The 19,847-nt window shown below is 39.5% G+C and overlaps 1 protein-coding gene across 1 annotated transcript in view; it reads left to right on the top strand.

The window, feature by feature from the left end:
- The first annotated feature begins 1,380 nt into the window (after positions 1–1,380).
- Positions 1,381–19,847, top strand: part of LOC111152861 (cathepsin O) — a 52,499-nt gene continuing 34,032 nt past the window's right edge. The window contains exon 1 of the mRNA XM_022511555.1: positions 1,381–1,521. Within this exon, the coding sequence (XP_022367263.1) occupies positions 1,381–1,521 (141 nt within the window). The remainder of the gene's footprint in view (positions 1,522–19,847) is intronic.

Below are 19,847 nucleotides of genomic sequence, written 5' to 3'. Positions count from 1 at the left end.
GTGAAGCTCTCCCGGAAGAATGCCATCTCTCTCATTGATACAGACAAGCCTGGAAAATAGCTTTGGCATTTTAATGCTAGTGCCTTCTAAAGTTCCAGATGACAGCTGCATAGCCAACGTTTTAAAGTGATCAGAAAACTCGTGCTACACAATGGTCACAGCTGGGCCCATCGATCAAACTGTTTTTTCTCAAATGAGATTCAGTAGTTGTTAGATAATTAAACAGTGCATGTTCTGGACTTCAGAATTTTAGCCATGGGAGCTAGATCTGGAAGAAAGTAAAACTGGAAAGCTTTCTCTGTTGTTTTAGCCTAAGCTGAAGATTTTTAAGTCCCTGCATGATTCTAGGACGTATTTACCAGTGTCTACATTCAGAACTGTGCAGTAGACTTGTGATCAGCTCCATTGGTCACGAAATTGGAGAGCATTTAAATGTTTTGGGTTGAATTAAAATACTAATATTCACAGTTGTGAAATCAGAGTGTGCAGTATGAGTGAGAATGGCTTCTTTCTTTCCAAGCAGAGTCCAAGCTGGAGTAGGGTAGAAAGGGAAGCTCTTGGCCCTTGACCTCAGTTGCACTACTTTGCATGTATGGGCAATTTGTCAGACAAGATTATTTTCCCTGGAAGATACAGAAACCCTGATTGTCATGGTTCAAATCATGACTATTTTTTTTTAATTTGATGCAAAAGCATTTCAAAGCGAAGGTAGCTCCAAGATCAGTACAATCAGAGCTTCAGTTCTATTTCCATGAGGTTTTTCTTGGCTCTGCATTTCCTATCTTATTTTGTTTCTAGCTAACACTTATTTATACTATCTGCATGCCAGACTTGGTTTGTGTGTCTTAGTTATGTTTTAATTCACGTATTCCTCTCAGTAGTCCTCTGAGGTAGACCCTCTTGTTATTCTTACTTTTTTTTCAAACGAGAGAATTTTAGATTCATGTTAACTCATTTATCCTCAAAAGATTCCATGAAATAGGCACTGTCATTACCTATTTTACAGAGGAGGGAAAGGAGGCACAGAGAGGTCAACCACCCAGCACAAGACTACATGGCCAGCAGCGGCAGATTTGGAAACTGAAGGCAGCATTCTGACTCCAAAGCCTCTATTCTTAACCATTACGCTGTCCATCCTCATTGTCTCCAGCCTCAGGAATTCCCTTCACACATGATCACAACTGAGGACAGAGGAGGAGTTCAGTCTCTTGTTTTTAAGACCCAGCCACCACCCTGCCCCTTGCCTGAGGCCCATTTTGTAGACTTTTACTCAGGTCTCTTTTGCCACAATTGTCAGTCACCCTTCCCCAGCCTGAGCTACCACCAGCATGGAGAAGGGGACCACCATGATGGGTTCACACTATCACGACTGGCCCAGTCATGGTGGGGTGCAGCCAGGCTCTCCTGAAGCCTCTTGGAGAAGGAACAGCACGACAACACGAGTGCTCTGCCAGCAAGGACACGGGGGACAATGGACGTGTCCTCAATAACCATCATGTCTGCTGCAATGTCCACCTTAAGGTTAGGTTCCAGGACTGTTGACATGTGGTTTGAGTACAGGAACTCTAACAGTCTTTAGCCTTAGCCCTCTCTTTGGAATTTCAAATCATAAAGTCATTATGCCAGAGATACACCCAAAAAGAAACATTCCTGGAGCAAATTCGTTCCCCTGAATACCCCCTACACCAGAAATTCATTCTTTCCTGTGACAAATGGCTGTGCTGTTGAAAACTTCCTATGTGCTATTTTTCTGGTTCTAGAAATACAGTGGTGAACACACAGATTCAGTCAATTTTGTGGAATTTACATCGTAGTAGAGGAAAGACTCATATAATATGTAAATAAACATTATAATTATCAGGTGACACACTAGAGAGTAACCGGAGTGAGATAGGAGATATTTCAGATAGGGTGGTCAAGTCCTAAATAACAATGAAGCACAAAAAGTGGTATCTTTACAGTATTTCTTATCAGGGTTGTGAGGTTGGCCTGTCTCACTCCAAATCTCAGCACTGCCACGTCCGTACATGTCCCTCACAGCCTTGTGCTTCCGGTCCCTCAACTGTGTAATTGGGAGAAGTCATAAGTTCATTGGCAGGATCAAATGAGTTAGTACACTTCACAAAGCATGTGCTATGGAGTGACTGGGGCATTGGGGCGGCTCAGTAAATGTTAGGTGTTGTTGCCACCTCAGAAATAGTAGTCCAGGTACAGGTAAGAGCAGGTTATGCTTAGTAGGAGTGATGCCACTGGGCAGCAAAAACCAAGGTGGGGATAGTAGGGACAAGGAGCTAAGCGACCACGAGAGCATGGTATGAAATGAGGTCTGACAGGAGCCAGGGACCAGACCACTCCTATCAGCAACTCCTAAGTCTGGCTCTATATAGAGATTACCTTAGGATGAAGTAAATCAGATGTTAGAAGTTCAGGTGTTAGATTCTGAGGTTCAGCCAAAGAGGAAAATCACTGATGTGACTTTTGCAAGTTAAAGAAAGGAGCTTGAATTTTATTCTAAGAGAAAAGCCAAGCCATTGGAATGTTTGTAGTGTCCTGCCCACTTCCTCCCTCAATCTCATTTCTGCATATCAAGTTCTCAACTATCTTTCAAGGATGTCACATTCTCTTAGACTGGAAGATTCCTATGACAATCTCTCCTCCCTCTGGGCACTCCAAAACTTTCTTCTTTACCTCATGGTAACAAAGAATTTCACAGATTGTGTTGTGCTGTGTGTGTCTTTTATTCCCACTAGGAAGGAAATCCTTCAGCAAAAGAAACCATGTCTCCTAAAACAATGTCTTGTACATTAAGATACAAAGAGGTATTTTTAAAGAATGATTTAAAGGCTTTGCTTAGAAACAACTGCTTAGACTAAGAGCTGAAGTTCTAACAAAGCAACGATCCAAATGTTAGGCACTAGAATACAAAGAGATCAAAGATGGTTTCATCAAGTTAGAGCTGTGTGTTAAAATTGGGAACACACAGAATGTCATGATGCAGTTAGAGACAGAAGGACAAAGTAAGTGTGATTTCACCCAGCAAGTGAAGTGAAGTAATATATACATAAAGTACATGAATTTCTAGGTTTCATATCATCGTGGTACCCAAGAGCGATGAATTCAATTTTGGAGCAATTTCCAAAGTATCAAGAAAAATGGTGGAAAACTGGGATCCCTCAATTTAGACTGATTGAAACAGAACTGCCTGAAGGCCTAAGTGTGCATTCTACTTCACCAATAAAACTCCACCTCGTTTTATGTGCACAATTTATGTTTATTTATCAAATATCATTTGATTGTCATGGCTGTGGTGGACACCCAGTTTGTCACAAGTTTACAAATGGATGACTATTAAAGAGAAAAGTAGACTAAAATTAGCTTCTGGGGCTCCTAAAGTGTTTTGCAATAAAGAAGAAGAAATTAGGTTGTCTGTCTAACAAATAGAAGTGAACTCCATATGGAACAAAGGCAGGCACTTTACATGGGAACTTACCTTGAACAGCAGTCTACAAACAAAATAAAAGTTAAAAATGTCCTTGTCAGTTCAGGGCTGGGAGAGCATTTAAATGTCTGGCCAACTCTAGTTCACATTGTGATATATAGTTCTCTTGGGTACAGACTGTCAAACTGAGTTAGTGTCAATGAAAGAAAATGGGAGATGGACTTTCAGATGTTCTCATTCAGCTAAAAAGAAAAATACAGTTCAAAGAGCTTCTACCCACTGAGCTTTTCAAATAACCACTCAGGAGGATGGACATAGTGCTTGGAACAGAAGGCTCATAGGAACAGTAAGAGAACTTAATATCTGTCATCATTTTTATAAAATGAATCCAGGTGATTGCTTCTCAAAAGTGCAAATAGATAACCTCAAAAGAGTAATTAGGTGGTAAAGATAATATAGTCACACAGTTCACATGGTCACTTAACTGGTGAAGTGAATTTAAAATAGATGCTTTTAAGCAGGTTTCATCAAACTCGCTTTGCATCAACCAACCCATGCTTTCTCTTCCCTCAACCAGCCATTGTTGGCTATAGCCTGTGACCTTCTCAACTTCACCTTCTACATACATGAGATCAGGAACAGTACCACACGTGGCCTTAGAGTCGACAGCAGGGTCACTCAAGATATTCTAGGTAGGATTTCTGTAACTTCTTTTTCCTCTGGATGCACAGCAAAACCTAGACTTATTCTGTGAGGTAAAATGCACATGGAAAACTTAGACTGAAGTGTTCTTAAGTTCAATTTTATACAAACTATCCTTGTATATATTGTTCACTGATAACATGAAGTCACCTTCCATTTGCCCAAGGTAGACAATGGTACAGTATTTGGCAGCTAAATATTTTGAGCTATCTCTCTTTGGATGGTCCTCTGGTCAACAGTGTAATATTAGAACATCCCCACCTTTATCAACAAAGCAGAGTTTGTGTGATCTGAACTTCTGCTTTGTAAAAATAGACTAGAAAACAAAAGAGAGATGATGCTTGTTATAAGGAGTATAGTCTCACAAACTTAACGAGGATGGATGGGATTATTCCTCAATGAGCTCACTCATCTGGTCCTTAAATTAACCAACCAGGAGTACAACTTTGAAAGCAGAGCTCAAAGTGTGGGACATATGCATGTAAGAAATACATCTTTGAAGTTGTATCTTGAAACTTCTAGACACAATTAGACACAATCTAGACACAAATTTTATTTACTTTTTTTCTTGTCTCCAGTGCAGCCATCTGCATTAATTAAACCTTTAAATTTATGATATATTATTAATACAGACGGTATAGGTCTTTTCTCTCTCTCTCTCTCTCTCTTTTTTTTATGAATCTCTCTCTCCTGCGTTGATAAGAGATTAAAGCTTTGCCTACTGCCATGAGACTGACTATTCACTGATTGAAATGAATATCAAGTTACTGAAATCACTATAGAGATGCGATTGGAAAAAAATAAGCTCTAAATGGTTATCAATATTAAGACTATGAGCCTATGAGTTCTTACAGTATGAAACTGTTGAATAACTACAGTGTAAGAAGAAATGTCCTTGAGTGGTTTCCAAGGAGGAAGATATTAAAATACAGGATGAAGAAGAGGCATTTGATATAATTCAGCCCTAGCTCTAATGATAAAACTAATGACTTTAAGTAGATTTTGGGCCAAACATGAATGTACTAGTGAGATTTAATCAAATACTAAGCACAGGGACAAATTGGGAAATTATCTAATGCAGGGGAGCCAAAGGAACAGAGGAATACCAGAAAATTTCATTGGAGATTTTAGGATCTTAGAATTCTTAAGATGGGAAAATCTGAGTAAATCACTTAGTCAAGCGCTTGCCTTCAGACTTGTTCTCTTAAAATCTCCAGTACCGAACATTTTTGAAAAGGCTGTCTTCTGTGCCTCACCCTTCATCTTGTCTCTTCTTTTCCCACCGTTCACTCTTCAAAATGGAAATTGCAACATGACCTCAGAAATCCAAACCAGAGCAAACAACCCCCCAAACCCCTCGTCATTCAAAGTGAAAATGTGTCAAGAGGGAAGGTTTGAGTCAAATCCAGATGGCGATGTGCCATGAAAGGCTAACAGAGCTCTTCATTTTCAGCAGAGAGCAGGAACAGGCAGTGTTTATAATGACGTGTTAACATCTGTCTGTGAATATCATCTCCATAGCACCAAAGTACACCGCCCAAACAAAGGAAATTCACAATAAAAGCAAGACTCTGCACATTCTTAATAGGGAATTAGTACTAGAACTGCCAAAGACTCATCGTATACATTTGACAAATAGAGGTAAAGTATATCATACCTCAAAGAATGACTTCTATACTAGATCAGACATAAACATGAAAGCAGATGCCAAGGACTTTTTAATATGGAGCATGTCTAGCAGCCCACCTCGGTTGGTGGCAGTGGAGAACAGTAGACTAAATATGGCATTAACATCATATTTACCCACATGTAATCCTAGATCCACGATTCCTTCTGTGTATGGTCCCTGGGTAAGTCACTTAATGTCTGTCAGCATCAATTTCACTATTTAAAGGAGGAAACAGTGAGCTCCCTGTAAGAATAAGTAAGAGATATAGACTCTTTGAAAACTACCTACCAGTTAATGTGTGCTCTGTAAATGTTGGTTTTCTTTCTGCTCTCCTTATAAAATAGTCTCCGTTACTTTGATCTAAATTCACAGTTGCTTGGGGGCGCCTGGGTGGCTCAGCGGGTTAAAGCCTCTGCTTTCAGCTCAGGTCATGATCCCAGGGTCCTGGGATCGAGCCCCACATTGGGGGTCTCTGCTCAGCAGGGAGCCTGCTTCCTCTCTCTCTCTCTCTCTGCCTGCCTCTCTGCCTACTTGTGATCTCTGTCAAATAAATAAATGAAATCTTCAAAAAAAAAAAAAAATTCACAGTTGCTCATTTGTTGTAAAATTCACAGTTGCTCATTTAGCCTTGAACCATAAAAGAGCTTTATTTTTCTTTTCTAGTCGCTACTTTTGGTCCTGCTCATTTGAATCCCTTTTCTCAACCTTGAGTGGCATCTTGGGCAGATTTTGGCAATTTTTTACTATTTTGCCTTACCAGAATTCAGGCCATTTGAGTTAAAATTCCACATCTAATTCAGTGCATTCCCATGTGCTCTCTCTGGCTATGCTGGGGAAATGGTCTAAGGAAAGAGAAATGGCCAACAATTTTACTCCTCACCGACCCATGCCCTTGAAAACCTGAAGTCCTAGATCATCGTGACCAGGAGAAGGGATAGGGGAAGGGGAAGATGTCACTGTAACAGGGATCTGCCACCGTCCTTCTATGGTGGGAAGTATGTTGTTGCTCCTCTAGCTAACGCAAACTGGCTGTCAGTGTCTTCTGTGATGCAGACATCCCGGGGTTGGCCCACTCCTTGAGCCCAACTGTAGGTCTCTGGAAGGTTCTCCCATGCCCTCTAGTCCACAGTTCCCTGAAATGAGAAACTGGTGTGGGTTCAGTCAACAGTCTCTAGAACCCTCTCCAGCTCCAGCCTCTGATGGTCCACCTTGAACCCACTGCTACTAGGATCCTTCTATGTGGTAAATGTGCAAGAACGAGCTCAGCTCAAATCCTTCTAGAGATTTCCATTTGACCCGTGAAAAACACACATTCTTGTTATACTAAAATGCTGGGGCCAGCCATTTCCATTTCTTCTCTCTCTCTCTCTCTCTCTGGCCTACTTTTCCTCTCCCAGATCACCTTTAGCCCTGCTCAGGTGGGCACCCAGTAGAGAGGCTGATGTGTAGCCTAAGCAGGCAATAATGCAGATCAGAATACCAGCCTTCCCTGGTTTCCCATTTTTGCAGGGAAGCCCTCTTTTATGCCTTTCCCATGAACCCTCCCTGGTGTCAACAAACATGGGGACTGGGACTGGAGTGCTTCTTCCTTAGCTGGGAAGGGAAGGACTCAGTACTCGCCACTAATACTATACTTCTTAGAGGGATAACACCTTTTTCTTCCCATCCTTGGACATCCCCTCAGTCTTGGAAGGCCAGGTCTTCTCATTTTCATGGGATTGCTTCTGCAGGTTTCTGGCTACAGTGTTAGTAGTTCTCTTTGAAATGTGGGGAATATGCCCTTGTTACTTTTCAGCTATGGATACGGGCCCCCAATTTGAGGGTAAAGGGAAAAACATTAATAGTATTGGATTGCAATGTCATAACAAATTTTAAAAAATGGCAAAGGAAGGTCTGAGAAATAATGAGGTTGAATACATGGCAAGAAACACAAATATTTGATGTATACACAGTTTCTGTAGTGTTGTCGCAAACTTACTCCGACTCAACTTCATAACTGGTCTAGTCTTCACACACTCCCACACAAGGTAGTAGGAGAAATTCAGCCTATTAGTTCTGCTCTCCAGCTCTCCTTTATGCTCTTCTTTATGTTCCTAAGACTGTGTTTGATGTGTGAGTGCAAGGACTCTCAGGGGACCTGGGGGAAGCATGGGGAATGGATTCTCAGATCTATACAGTATTCTCAAGGTCCACCTCAGTCTTCACTGATCAATGGCCAGCCGGATCTTTTCTGGGTGCATGTAGCTCCTGATTTCATCCCTGGAATGTTCTAATTAGCATCTGTGGCTAAATCAGCAGCTAACTGGAGATCTGTTAGTACCCAGCTCAGCCATGGCCAGTTACCTGACTTGACTTGGGCAGAGCTAGATACCCCACAACTTCAACAGATCCCTTGACCCTTACAGCTTTAAGGCAGGTTCATGTCCCCACTACCTTGGTGGTTGCCATGACAGACCCCCTGGCCTTGCCGTCAGCATCTATCACATGTGGGAACCAGATGGGATTGGAAATGCCTGTGAGAACTGTCCCATCTGACCATTTTATTCCACCCTTAATGAGGATACTAGTAACTCCTCTGTCCTCTGTGGGATGATTTTTAAAACTAGTGTGTGTTTTTGTCATTGATTCTGTGTAACTGTTAAGTTTCTCCTGGAAATTTTCTATATTCATTGGAGTAAGCGACTGACCTACCAGATACTTCGTTCCCTGAGATTGTCCAGGTTGGCCATCACCTCCAATGTAGTTGCAGAAAGAAGAAAAAAGCCATCATTATTTACTTGATAATTTCTAGTAGGCATTTTGTTACATGATTTGTTGCTTCACGTTAATATATAAAGAAATCTTACTACAATATTGTAGTATGATTGCTAAAGACAGAGAAATGGTGAAAAAAGTTTTCAATAACCACAAAGTTCTAAATGGTTATTGTGTCCCCATTGTATTATGAGGGAATATATAGGTAATAGGCAAATATTATAGAAATCTATGGTACAGAAAATAAAAGTGGCACTAAAGCATAATTACAATTACTACAAAAAATAAACATTTCTCCATGAGGCGTTTGGATCGCTCAGTCGGTTAAGCATCTGCCTTTGGCTGAGATCATGATCTCAGGGTCCTGGGATTGAACCCCGCATCCATCTCCCTGCTCAGTGGTGAATCTGCTTTTCCTTCTCCCTCTGTGATCTCTCTGGCTCTCATTCTCTCTCAAACGAATAAATAAAAATATTAAAAATTTAAAAATTTAAAAATTTAAATTTCTCCAAATTTTATAGACGTCTTCTTCTTTATGGAAAAAGATACATTAACATCATTTAGAGTTTTCAAATCCATGGTCTGTAATTTGATAGTTGAAAGAATATACTTAACATCTAGAAAATGACATACTTGAGCTAAAGGTCATTTTTTTCTCCCAAGAAATTCCAAAATAGATCATAAGAACTATTTTAAAAAAGAAATTAATGTCATCATTCTCCCACCTCTTTAATTGATACTTACTGGTAAACCCTCTAGTTTACAAATTTGAAAAACCTCAAGCCAGTATTTCAAAGTTGTAGCTGGAGTAAATTTAAGAAGTATGTTGTAACCCTCTACACTGTGGGTGGGAATGTGAAATGTTGCAGCCACTATTGAAAAGAGTATAGAGGTTTCACAAACAAACAAACAGCTAAAAAGTAAAGCCACCATATGATCAAGCTATTCCATTCCTTGGTATTTATCCAAAAGAACTGAAAGCAGGGTGCACCAGGGTGGCTTAGTGGGTTGGGCCTCTGCCTTCGGCTCGAGTCATGATCCCAGGGTCCTGGGATTGAGTCCCGCATTGGGCTCTCTGCTCAGCAGGGAGCCTGCTTCCCTCCCTCTTTATCTGTCTGCCTCTCTTCCTACATGTGATCTCTCTCTCTGTCAAATATATAAATAAAATCTTAAAAAAAAAAAAAGAAGTATCGATGTCCCAAACTATCTTTGAAAATATGCTTATCTTAATTTAAACAGTTTATTTTTAAAGTTAATAAATTTTCCAGGTTTGGTTAGTTTTGCTGTTTTTTAAATTTTTTTAGAGATTTTATTTATTCATTTGAGACAGAGAGATACAGAGAGAGAAATCATGAGAGGGGAAGAGGGAGAGGGAGAGGGAAAAGCAGACTCTGCCTGAGCCAGGAGCCCAATGTGGGACTCAATGTGGGGCTCGATCCCAAGGCCTGCAGATCATGACCTGAGATGAAGACAGATGCTCAACCATCTGAGCCATCCAGGTGCCCCTATTTTTTTTTTAATAAAATCATCAATTACTAATGTTTGCAGGAATGTATGTTAAGCCAATCACTAAAATTGTCTCAAAAACTAGGTTTTTTTTTTTAAGATTTTATTTATTTATTTGACAGAGAGAGATCACAAGTAGAGAGGCAGGCAGAGAGAGAGGGGGAAGCAGGCTCCCTGCCGAGCAGAGAGAACCCGATGTGGGGCTCGATCCCAGGACCCTGAGATCATGACCTGAGCTGAAGGCAGAGGCTTTAACCCACTGAGCCACCCAGGAGCCCCAAAAACTAGATTTTTTAAAAATTTTCAGAACAATAAAATAAATCAGTCTTATTTTGGATCATGATTTTTTTAATACATATACTAACTACAGCTTTCCTTCAATGTGTGATGCATTTTTACTACTTCTTTTAATTAGCAATATTCGCTTCTTCCAAAAGGATGATTATTGACTGGACCAAAAGTGAGACTCATTTTCGAGGAGTTTTTGGCCAGGTCTGCTGGAGCAAAGTGAGGTGGAGAACAGAAGCAACTAGGAACAACTACTGAGTACTCACTTCTCACAGAACTTTCTATTTGCCCTACAGGTAACTTTAAAAAAAGCAACAGACTGTACCTTCATAGTGCTTAAAATTAAATAGGAAAATCTAAAAAAAAAAAAAAAAAGCTAATTTAGATACAAATACAGCAGATACAGTTTGCATTTGTCACACACACACTTTCAGAGATGCGAATTTTACTGCAATTCTTCACTTGTTTGCAATAAACACAGTTTAAGAAAGAAGAGTAGGTTGCAAATTGATCCAGAACCATCCTGTTGTAATTCAGAAGGACTAACCATAGGCTCTCCACATGAGAGGAACCAACAGTTCCACACACTAGTGTGTACATGGTTCAGTCAAACTGGTAATACAGTGTTCCTCTAAAGAGCTCCCCAGGAAAATCCAATTCAGAAAACCACCATGTATAGATACCAGGGTCCTGGTGCAAGTATATGGTTTGTCCTCCCTAAAATAGAATCTGAACCCAGGACTCTTTTCTGGCCTGGAGAAAGAGGTATAACAGGTCACAGACCAGAGTTGCCATATTGAACCTGGGTTGCTTTTAGACCTTGTAATAGATCAATTATTGGAGTCATCCTAAAGAGATCTAGCAGGCTATCTAAAGGAGGGGTTAGATTATTTTGTCAATAATATTGGGTGTGATTTCTCAATTCCTAGAAGTATTTTTCAATGAATTATTTTTTTCTCTTCTGTAAATTCTCTTTTATCAATTCACTCTTCTAGCTGGCTGTATTTTATCAGTGGGTAAATTAGGGTTTTGCCATAAATATGCTGTATAACAAACATCCACTCAATTTCCATGGCTTACAAATTTTTTCCCCCCAAAATGGAAGGTGATCTGTCATTCTGGTGCTCTCAGCTGGGGTTGTCTTGTCTTTCCTGGACTAGGCTGGATCACAAGCTTCAGATTGATTTGAATCTTCCTTTCAGGATCCAGGCTGAAGAAGAAAGAGCTCCCTGAGATACATTATGGCAAAGGGGAGCTGTTCCAAGAGTATTGGCTGAATCTTGCCACTAAGGCACGAGTTGGGAAAAGACGCGTGTTCATTTCTGCCCAATATTCCATTAGCTAAAGCAGGTGTCACTTGGACAAGCCCAAAGTCAATGGGGTAAGGAAATATACTTCATCCACAGGTGAGTGATAGCACAGCAGCGAGAGAGGAAGAACTATAGACCCATAATACAATCCATTCCAGTAATGTAAGAGAAGAGATACGATAGTAAAACCTGATGTCTGGGGCTAACTGCAAACCATGCCTCTAGGAAAATCACAATTGCAAAAGAAGTCAGGATGTAGCAATTTAAACTGCTCAGTGAGGACGACTTAAGCTCATACCCAGCCCCAAAGCAGTTGTCTCTTTAAGGCATGGGTGGGGAAGATTTCCTGACTCTGTTTCTTAGCACACCTTGTTTTCCTTCCTTTGGGTTGGGATTTCCGCCATGATTTCCCAAACATCAGCTTTTCTTCTGGGTTTAGCTCTGGCCTCTTTGTCAGATAGTCATTCTTATCAACCCTCCAGTTTTACTCACTCAGCCCCAGTCAGGTATTCCCAGCATCCCATCTTTCACCAGAAGTGTTTGGCACTTAGAACCAGGCGACCAAGACTCCTGGCTGACTGGGTGTTTTACCTTGAAAGTGTCCCACTTTTTATTCAGAATGTGTATGCTCAAAATATGAAAGTTATAAGTCAGTGAAAAGATATTATGAAGTTGGACTGCTTACTCAATAATGCTTGAAGAAAAATTGTGGTTTGATTTTAGATATTCATTTGTATTTATATATTCATTTATTCATATTTATATATTCATTTTTATTGAAAACAAAGATCAAATAGAAGCTATTTGGGCTTCCTAAATACCAGAGAAGCCATGAGATGTGGTGGAATAAGGTACTTTATGCTTTTATCCTTGCTGTGTCATTAAGACTTATAGTCTACCTTTCACATGACGTATCTCTCTGGTTTTGATCTCTCGGTAGCCTTATTTGACTGATGACTGGATAAGCCTTTGAAGTTTCATACAATCCTACTCAACTGATGCTAAATATCTGAGACAAGGCCATAACATTATCTTTGTTAATTAAAGACAGATGTATCTTTGGGGCACCTGTGTGGCTCAGTCAGTTGAGCATCTGACTCTTGATTTCCATTCAGGTCATGATCTCAGTTTCCTGGGATCAAGCCATGTTGGTGTCTGTGCTCAGCGCAAAGTCAGCTTAAGGATTCTCTCTGTCTCTCCCTCCTCTGCCCCTCCCCCAGCCCTTCCTTGGCTCATGAACGTGAGCTCTCTAAAATAAATAATCCTTTAACAAAATATATCTTTTATTCAAAACTAATCCCAATGTTACACGTATATAATCCCTCCAATTTGAAAGTTTAGAAATTCCATACAAATTTAACAAAGACATTTAAAGGACACAACTGCTGATTTAGTTAGTGCTTTACATTTGAAGATTTATTATTTATTGGGTCATATTTTTCAATGAGCCTCTGATATAAAAGTCTTATTCTCATGAACTAGGTTCTCATATTGTTTTCCTTCACTGACTTAGAGTGAGTCATTCCAGAGAATATTCAGAGATCATCTACCATATATTGAGCATTGAACATTACACACTAAAAGAACCAACAGTATAGACAAGGCTTCTGTCATCAGTTATATTTTGGATATTATCTGCCAGGAAGACAGATAAGAAAGAGCAAAATAAATGAAAAAGAAAAAAATAATTTTTGGATAGTTCAATGTTTTATGGAGAAAATACACAGAGAAATTAAAAAAAAAATGACTCCTAGAATGTGTGCTACTCAAATTAGGGGTTCAGGAAGGACATTTAGGCTGAAATCTAAAGGAATACAGGGATAAGCAATGTGGGTCTGCAGCCATATGGACATCTCAGGAAGAGATGTCTAGGCTTGGAGGAATAAGAGAAAGGCCTTCACATGGGAATGGAGCCTCTGGTGTCCAAGAGACAGGAGAACGACAAGGCAAGATGCTGGCGCCCAGTGAGCAAGGAGGAGCACAGTAGCTGGAGGTGTCAGGGTGATAGGCAGGGTCATGTCTCAAGGAAGTTTTGGCACAAATGATAGTGGTTTGCAGGGGGTAGCATATATACAGGCCAACAAAGAGAAGCAGTTTGCCTATGAAGTAGCAGCAAGGACCAGGTGTTTGGAGACCTTATCTACAGTAATAGCTCTCTCATTCACTAACTATGCAAACTTAACCGAATGAACCAGTCTTACGGATCTCATTTTTCTTCCCTGGGAAGATAGGAATCTATACTGTCAAGATGCTATTATTGCCTTTAAAAATTAAATTAAACAAAAATCTAATGGTCTAACATTGACTGACAACTGACACTGTTTTACTAAGCCTCTTTATTTTATGTTAATTGTACTTGGAATCTGTTTGTCCTTCAGCCTAAAACTGTAATAGGCATAGCTTTGTAGATGGACAAAGTAGTATATTACTGACAAAAAAAATTAGCACTTTCTTTATACTAAGCTAATTACTTTAAAATGCTCACATACAAATGAAAGGTAAAATGTTAGAGCTCTGATAGAAACAAAAATTCTTTCACAAGATAAATAAAAGAATTTAGGTATTCATTCAGTCAGCACATGTTTGTTAAGTCCCCACTAAATGCCAAGCATTTCCGATGACCATGGATGCAAAGTTAAAACACCCTTCCCCTATCGGTATGCCCACTGTGGTACCGCCCATGGAGAGTTGTTTTTATGTTGTTGGTGGTAGTGTTTGTTTTTTTTGTTGGTTGGTTGGTTGATTGGTTGTTTGGTTGTTTGGTTGGTTGGTTGGTTTTTGGTGGGTTTTTTTGCACGTTACTGACTGTATGCGTATAGTGTTCACATGACTATATGTCTGGGGTTTGGGATGCAGAGAAAAAATAGGTTAAGAAATGAGGACACTGACCAGGCAAAACTAATGGGTCCTCTTCCCTTGCTAGCTCCTGCTTTTTAGAGACAGTGTCGCAATTTCAAGGCAATTCACAAATCACAGTTGTGAGCAAAATACTAATGACAACCTTGAGAAGTCATACAGTTCAATCCTCTGCCTTCAAGTTCACACTTAAGTCTTCCAGAAATAAAATTCGATCTTTTTATTTTTCTATTTCACCAGGAAGGAACATTCCTGTGGCGAATTCATTATCAGAACTATTTGATTTCTTTTACAATATTGTCATGCACAATATTAGTACATAATAAGGAGTCTCTTAGAGTCCTTAGGTGCTCTGATAATGCAGCTATTGTTGCTAATAATAATGTTACGAACCAGTTCCTGCTCCACTGCCAATAGACATCAATTGTGTGATGGGGGACCTGCTAACTGGCTTCTTTGGAGCTCAATTCCTTCAACTATAAAATGAAAGTTTGGATTAGGGAATCATTAAAGAGTCTTCTAGTTTTAATATTGTATCTATGATTCCTAAAGCTTTAATATTTTTTTTTTTTCTCCTCCTGCCAGGCTATATCCTTGTCTTAAAAGGTACCATGCTGCCCTCATGTGGTCAGACGTGAAATAATACACAGTTATTGAAACCAGTAAATACATTTTTTTTCGTTTTGTTTTAATGAAGCTTCATAAATGGTCAGTAACAAAATCAGTTTGAATCACCTATCCACTAAAACTGTTCAGGTTTTACCCATTCACAGTAATGCAGAGTTTTCATGTAGGAATAATAACAGAAATACTAATGTCAGTTAACATTAATGAGCAGTATCTGAATGTTGGGCCCTATCCATATTTTACATATTTTATTCCACTTCATTCTTCAAAGATAGGTTATTTTTTTATGTATCATTTTTTCAGAATGCAGAAAGTAAAACACAATTGGGTCAAGAGCCAGGACATCACAGTAAATAAATGGGAAGACCAGTATCAATCCAAGAGCCCAAACTCTTTCACTACTGTATTCTCATCCAACCCTTATATATTTATGAGATCTCATTTCCTAACATTCCTTTGTTCTGGGAGACATTCCTAAGGAACTGGACAAAGAGTTCTTGAAAATCTGATGAGACAATATATATGAAAACTACAAAATGCAATGCCTGATATGAAAATAAGAGCTCAAAGAATGCTAACTTATTTTAATTATGCATCCTACTGCTGATAGCATAATGATCCATTATTTAGTAATTAATACTCACTTTTGATAGTGATGTGAATCGATAAAGAGATTAAATATCTTATATCAATCAATGAGTACTCATTTTCTCAGTTGTAAAAAAGTTATCAGGGTGAATGCAAAAAAATCTGTTAAAAATTTAATAATGGAAGGGGATTTTGTTTTCAGATTTACAACTGTATTGAATGACTTCATAAGGCAGATCAGTAGAGGCTGTGTTTCAAGTTGCAGGGAAAAAAGAAACATTTTCAATTTTAGAAACGGGAGGATATATCCATTCAAAGGGTCAGCAAAAGACATTACAAGTGTGATAGCAGGAGCCGGGGCACCTTGCTAATTTCTGGAGCTCTGAAGGCTGGCTATGTGGCTTTAGGTGTTCTTCATCTCATTAGGAATTGTCTCCTCAGTTCCTAATTAAAGGGACCAGGTTCTAGGATTTGCATACGCTTTGCCAGCTTCCATATTCATTCCATTGTCCTAGCCATTCTAAAAAGTCTTAGGCCACATTCGTCTTTGGCCCACTTTCGTTAACAATGTTATAATCACTTCTTGGCTCTGTGGGTTAAGTTTCAAAAAGCCCAATAGGAAGAGGGCTTCTATTTTGTTAAGCTTTACTTAACTTACTCAGCTGTTTCTCAACCACCTCTGTGAGACTTGAGGTTAATGGTCTTATCTCTGCCTCTAGTATCTTCAAGATAGTGCGTGCCATCAGATTCTTTTTTTTTTTTAACTTTTTTTTTTTCTAAAGATTCCATTCATTTGACAGAGAGAGAGAGATCACAAGTAGGCAGAGAGGCAGGCAGAGAGAGAGAGGGGAGGAAGCAGGCTCCCCGCGGAGCAGAGAGCCCAACGTGGGGCTCGATCCCAGGATCCTGGGATCATGACCTGAGCCGAAGGCAGAGGCTTTAACCCACTGAGCCACCCAGGTGCCCCTGCCATCAGATTCTTTTAATGCACCACCCAGACACAGAGAACTAGCGGTTCAATTTCATATAATATTCTCTCTCCCCAAATTCCATGCGAAAAGCATGCTCTGCTATCATGTTACCTCTCTTTTCTATTCCAAACTCCAAGGACCCTATTTCCTTAAATATCTCTAAATAAAGAAATACAAACTTAAACAAAAATTCCCCAAGTTTGCTGGGTCTAGGAGATCTTCTAAGAGGAGATTATGGCTGTCTTTATAAAACCTAAAAAGTTAGAGCCATTAGGAAATTTCCTTATTTCTCTGAAAAAAAAAAAGTGATAGCTAGCTATTAAACTATATGAATATGAATACAGTGTTGGCACCAGGAAAGATCACTAAGATGCAGAAAGAACAAGGAAGAGCTACAATCTTCAAATATGAAAATATTTTTGTCTAAGAACTTAATAGTGAAGAGAATAAAAAGTCTACAAGTGTACTAGTTGGTCTTAATCTTGTCCAAAAAGAAAACATTACAGCGAAATAGTTACAGCTATTATGAATCATCTTCTCTGACCCAAGAACTCTTTATCTATTACCTCTAATTCTCATAACAATACCAGAACTAGAAATTACTTCCTGTGTGTATATAATGTAATCAAGTCTCAAGAAGGATAAATGATTTTTTAAGGTCACACAGACAACACACAAACAAATACAAGAACCCATGTTTATCCAAATTCAAGACTGTGGTTTGTCCACTATATTATGCCACCCACCAAGGTCTATGCCCAGTGATCACTTTGAAGACTCTGTGATGCACAAATGTGGTATAAATATGGTAATAACCAGTTCCCTCTCAGCACTGCTTTTTAACATCATACTTAAAATCCTAACTAATACAATAAGACAAGAAAAGGAAATAAAAGCTATACGGATTGGGAGGGAGAAAATAAACTGTCTTTGCTCACAGATGACAGATTTGTCAATATAGAAAATCTAATAGCATCAACCCAAGAAAACCTGGAACTAATAAGTCTTCATAGCAAGGTTGCAAAATATGTTAATATACTAAAGTCAATCTCTTTCCTAAATACTAGCAATGAACAAGTGAGCTTTGAAATTAAAAACACAGTATCATTTATATTAGTAGTCCTAAAGCACATACAAAATCTATATGAGGAAAACTACTAAACTCTAATGAAAGATATCAAAAAAACTAAATAGAAGGAAAGATAATCCATGTTCATGGATAGGAAAACTCAATATTGTCAAGATATTAGGTCTTTCTAATTTAATCTGTGAATTCAATACAATCCCAATTAAAATCCCAGCAAGTTATTTTGTGAATATCAACAAACTGTTCCTAAAGTTTATAAAGAGAGGCAAAAGATTCAGAAGAGCCATCTTGATATTGAAGCAGAAGAGCAAAGTAACAGGACTGACACTAACCAACTTGAGGACTTGCAAAAGGTACACTAATCAATACACTGTACTATTGGTGAAATAGCTCAACAGAATGGAATAGAAATCCCAGAAATAGACCCATATAAATATAATCCACTGATATTTGACAAAAGAGCAAAGGCAATACAATTGGCCTCTACTCCAGTCGTGCCAGAACAACTAAACATCCACACACAGGAAAGCAAAACTAGACATAGATATTATACATTTCACAAGAATTAACTCAAAACAGATCATAGACCTGAATATAAAAAGCAAAATTACAAAACTCCTAGAACGTAACATAAAAGAAATCCTAGATGACCTTGGGTATGGTGATGAGATTTTTAAATACAACTCCAAAAGCACAATCAATGAAAGAAACAAATCCTAAGGTAAATTCTATTAAAATTTAAAAAGTTCTGCTCTGTGAAAAACAATGTCAGGAGAATGAAAGATAAGACACAGATTGGGAGAAAATATTTGCAAGGCACACATCTGATAAAGGGATATTATTCAAAATATATAAACAAACTCTTAGAATTCACCAATAAGAAAATGGGCAACGCCATTTAAAAATGAGCCAGAGACCTTAAAGGCACTTTACTAAAGAAGATATATAAACAGCAAGTAAGCATTCAAAAAATGTTCCATATCATATGTCATTTATTAATTATAAATCAAAACAACAATGAGGGAGGAGTCAAGATGGCAGAGAAGTAGAAGGCTGAGACTACTTCAGGTAGCGGGAGATCAGCTAGATAGCTTATCTAAAGATTGCAAACACCTACAAATCCAATGGGAGATCGAAGAGAAGAAGAACAGCGACTCTAGAAACAGAAAATCAACCACTTTCTGAAAGGTAGGACTGGCGGAGAAGTGAATCCAAAGCGACGGGAAGATAGACCGCGGGGGGAGGGGCCGGCTCCCAGCAAGCGGCGGAGCAGCGGAGCATAAAATCAGGACTTTTAAAAGTCTGTTCCGCTGAGGGACATTGCTCCAGAGGCTAAACTGGGGTGAAGCCCAGGCGGGGTCAGCGTGGCCTCAGGTCCCGCAGGGTCACAGAAGGATCGGGGGTGTCTGAGTGTCGCAGAGCTTACAGGTATTAGAACGGGGAAGCCGGCTACAGAGACAGAGCCGAGGAGTAAGGGCTAATCTCGGGGTTACCTTGAACCGGTCGCAGGCTCGGTCACCTCGGAGCGCGGCCAGAGGCCAGGGTGACGGGAGTAATTGGGCGCTGTTCTCTGAGGGCGCAAAGAGGAGTGGGGCCCTGGGCTCTCGGCTCCTCTGGGCCGGAGACTGGGAGGCCTCTATCTTCATTCCTGCCCTCCGGAACTCTACGGAAAGCGCTCAGGGAACAAAAGCCCCGAAAGCAAACCCGAGCAAATTACTCAGAAAGGCCCCAGGTAAGGGCGGTGCAACTCCGCCTGGGGCAAAAACACTTGAGAATCACTACAACAGGCCCCTCCCCCAGAAGATCAACAAGAAACCCATCCAGGACCAAGTTCACCTACCAAGGAGTGCAGTTTCAATACCAAAGAGAGCAGCGGAATTCCAGAGAAGGAGAAAGCAAAGCCCAGAACCCATGGCTTTCTCCCCATGATTCTTTAGCCTTGCAGTTAATTTAACTTTTTTTCTTTTTCAATTTTTTTTTCTTCTTCTGCTAAATTTTTTTAACTTTTACCCTTTCCTTTTTTTAACGTTTTTTAACTAGTTTATCTAAT

Source organism: Enhydra lutris, unplaced genomic scaffold (assembly GCF_002288905.1).
Source record: "Enhydra lutris kenyoni isolate GAN:26980312 unplaced genomic scaffold, ASM228890v2 scaffoldscaffold3, whole genome shotgun sequence".
NCBI classification, from domain to species: Eukaryota; Metazoa; Chordata; class Mammalia; order Carnivora; family Mustelidae; genus Enhydra; species Enhydra lutris.
Note: the sequence above shows the minus strand (reverse complement) of the source record. Positions and strands in the feature narration are given on the sequence as shown.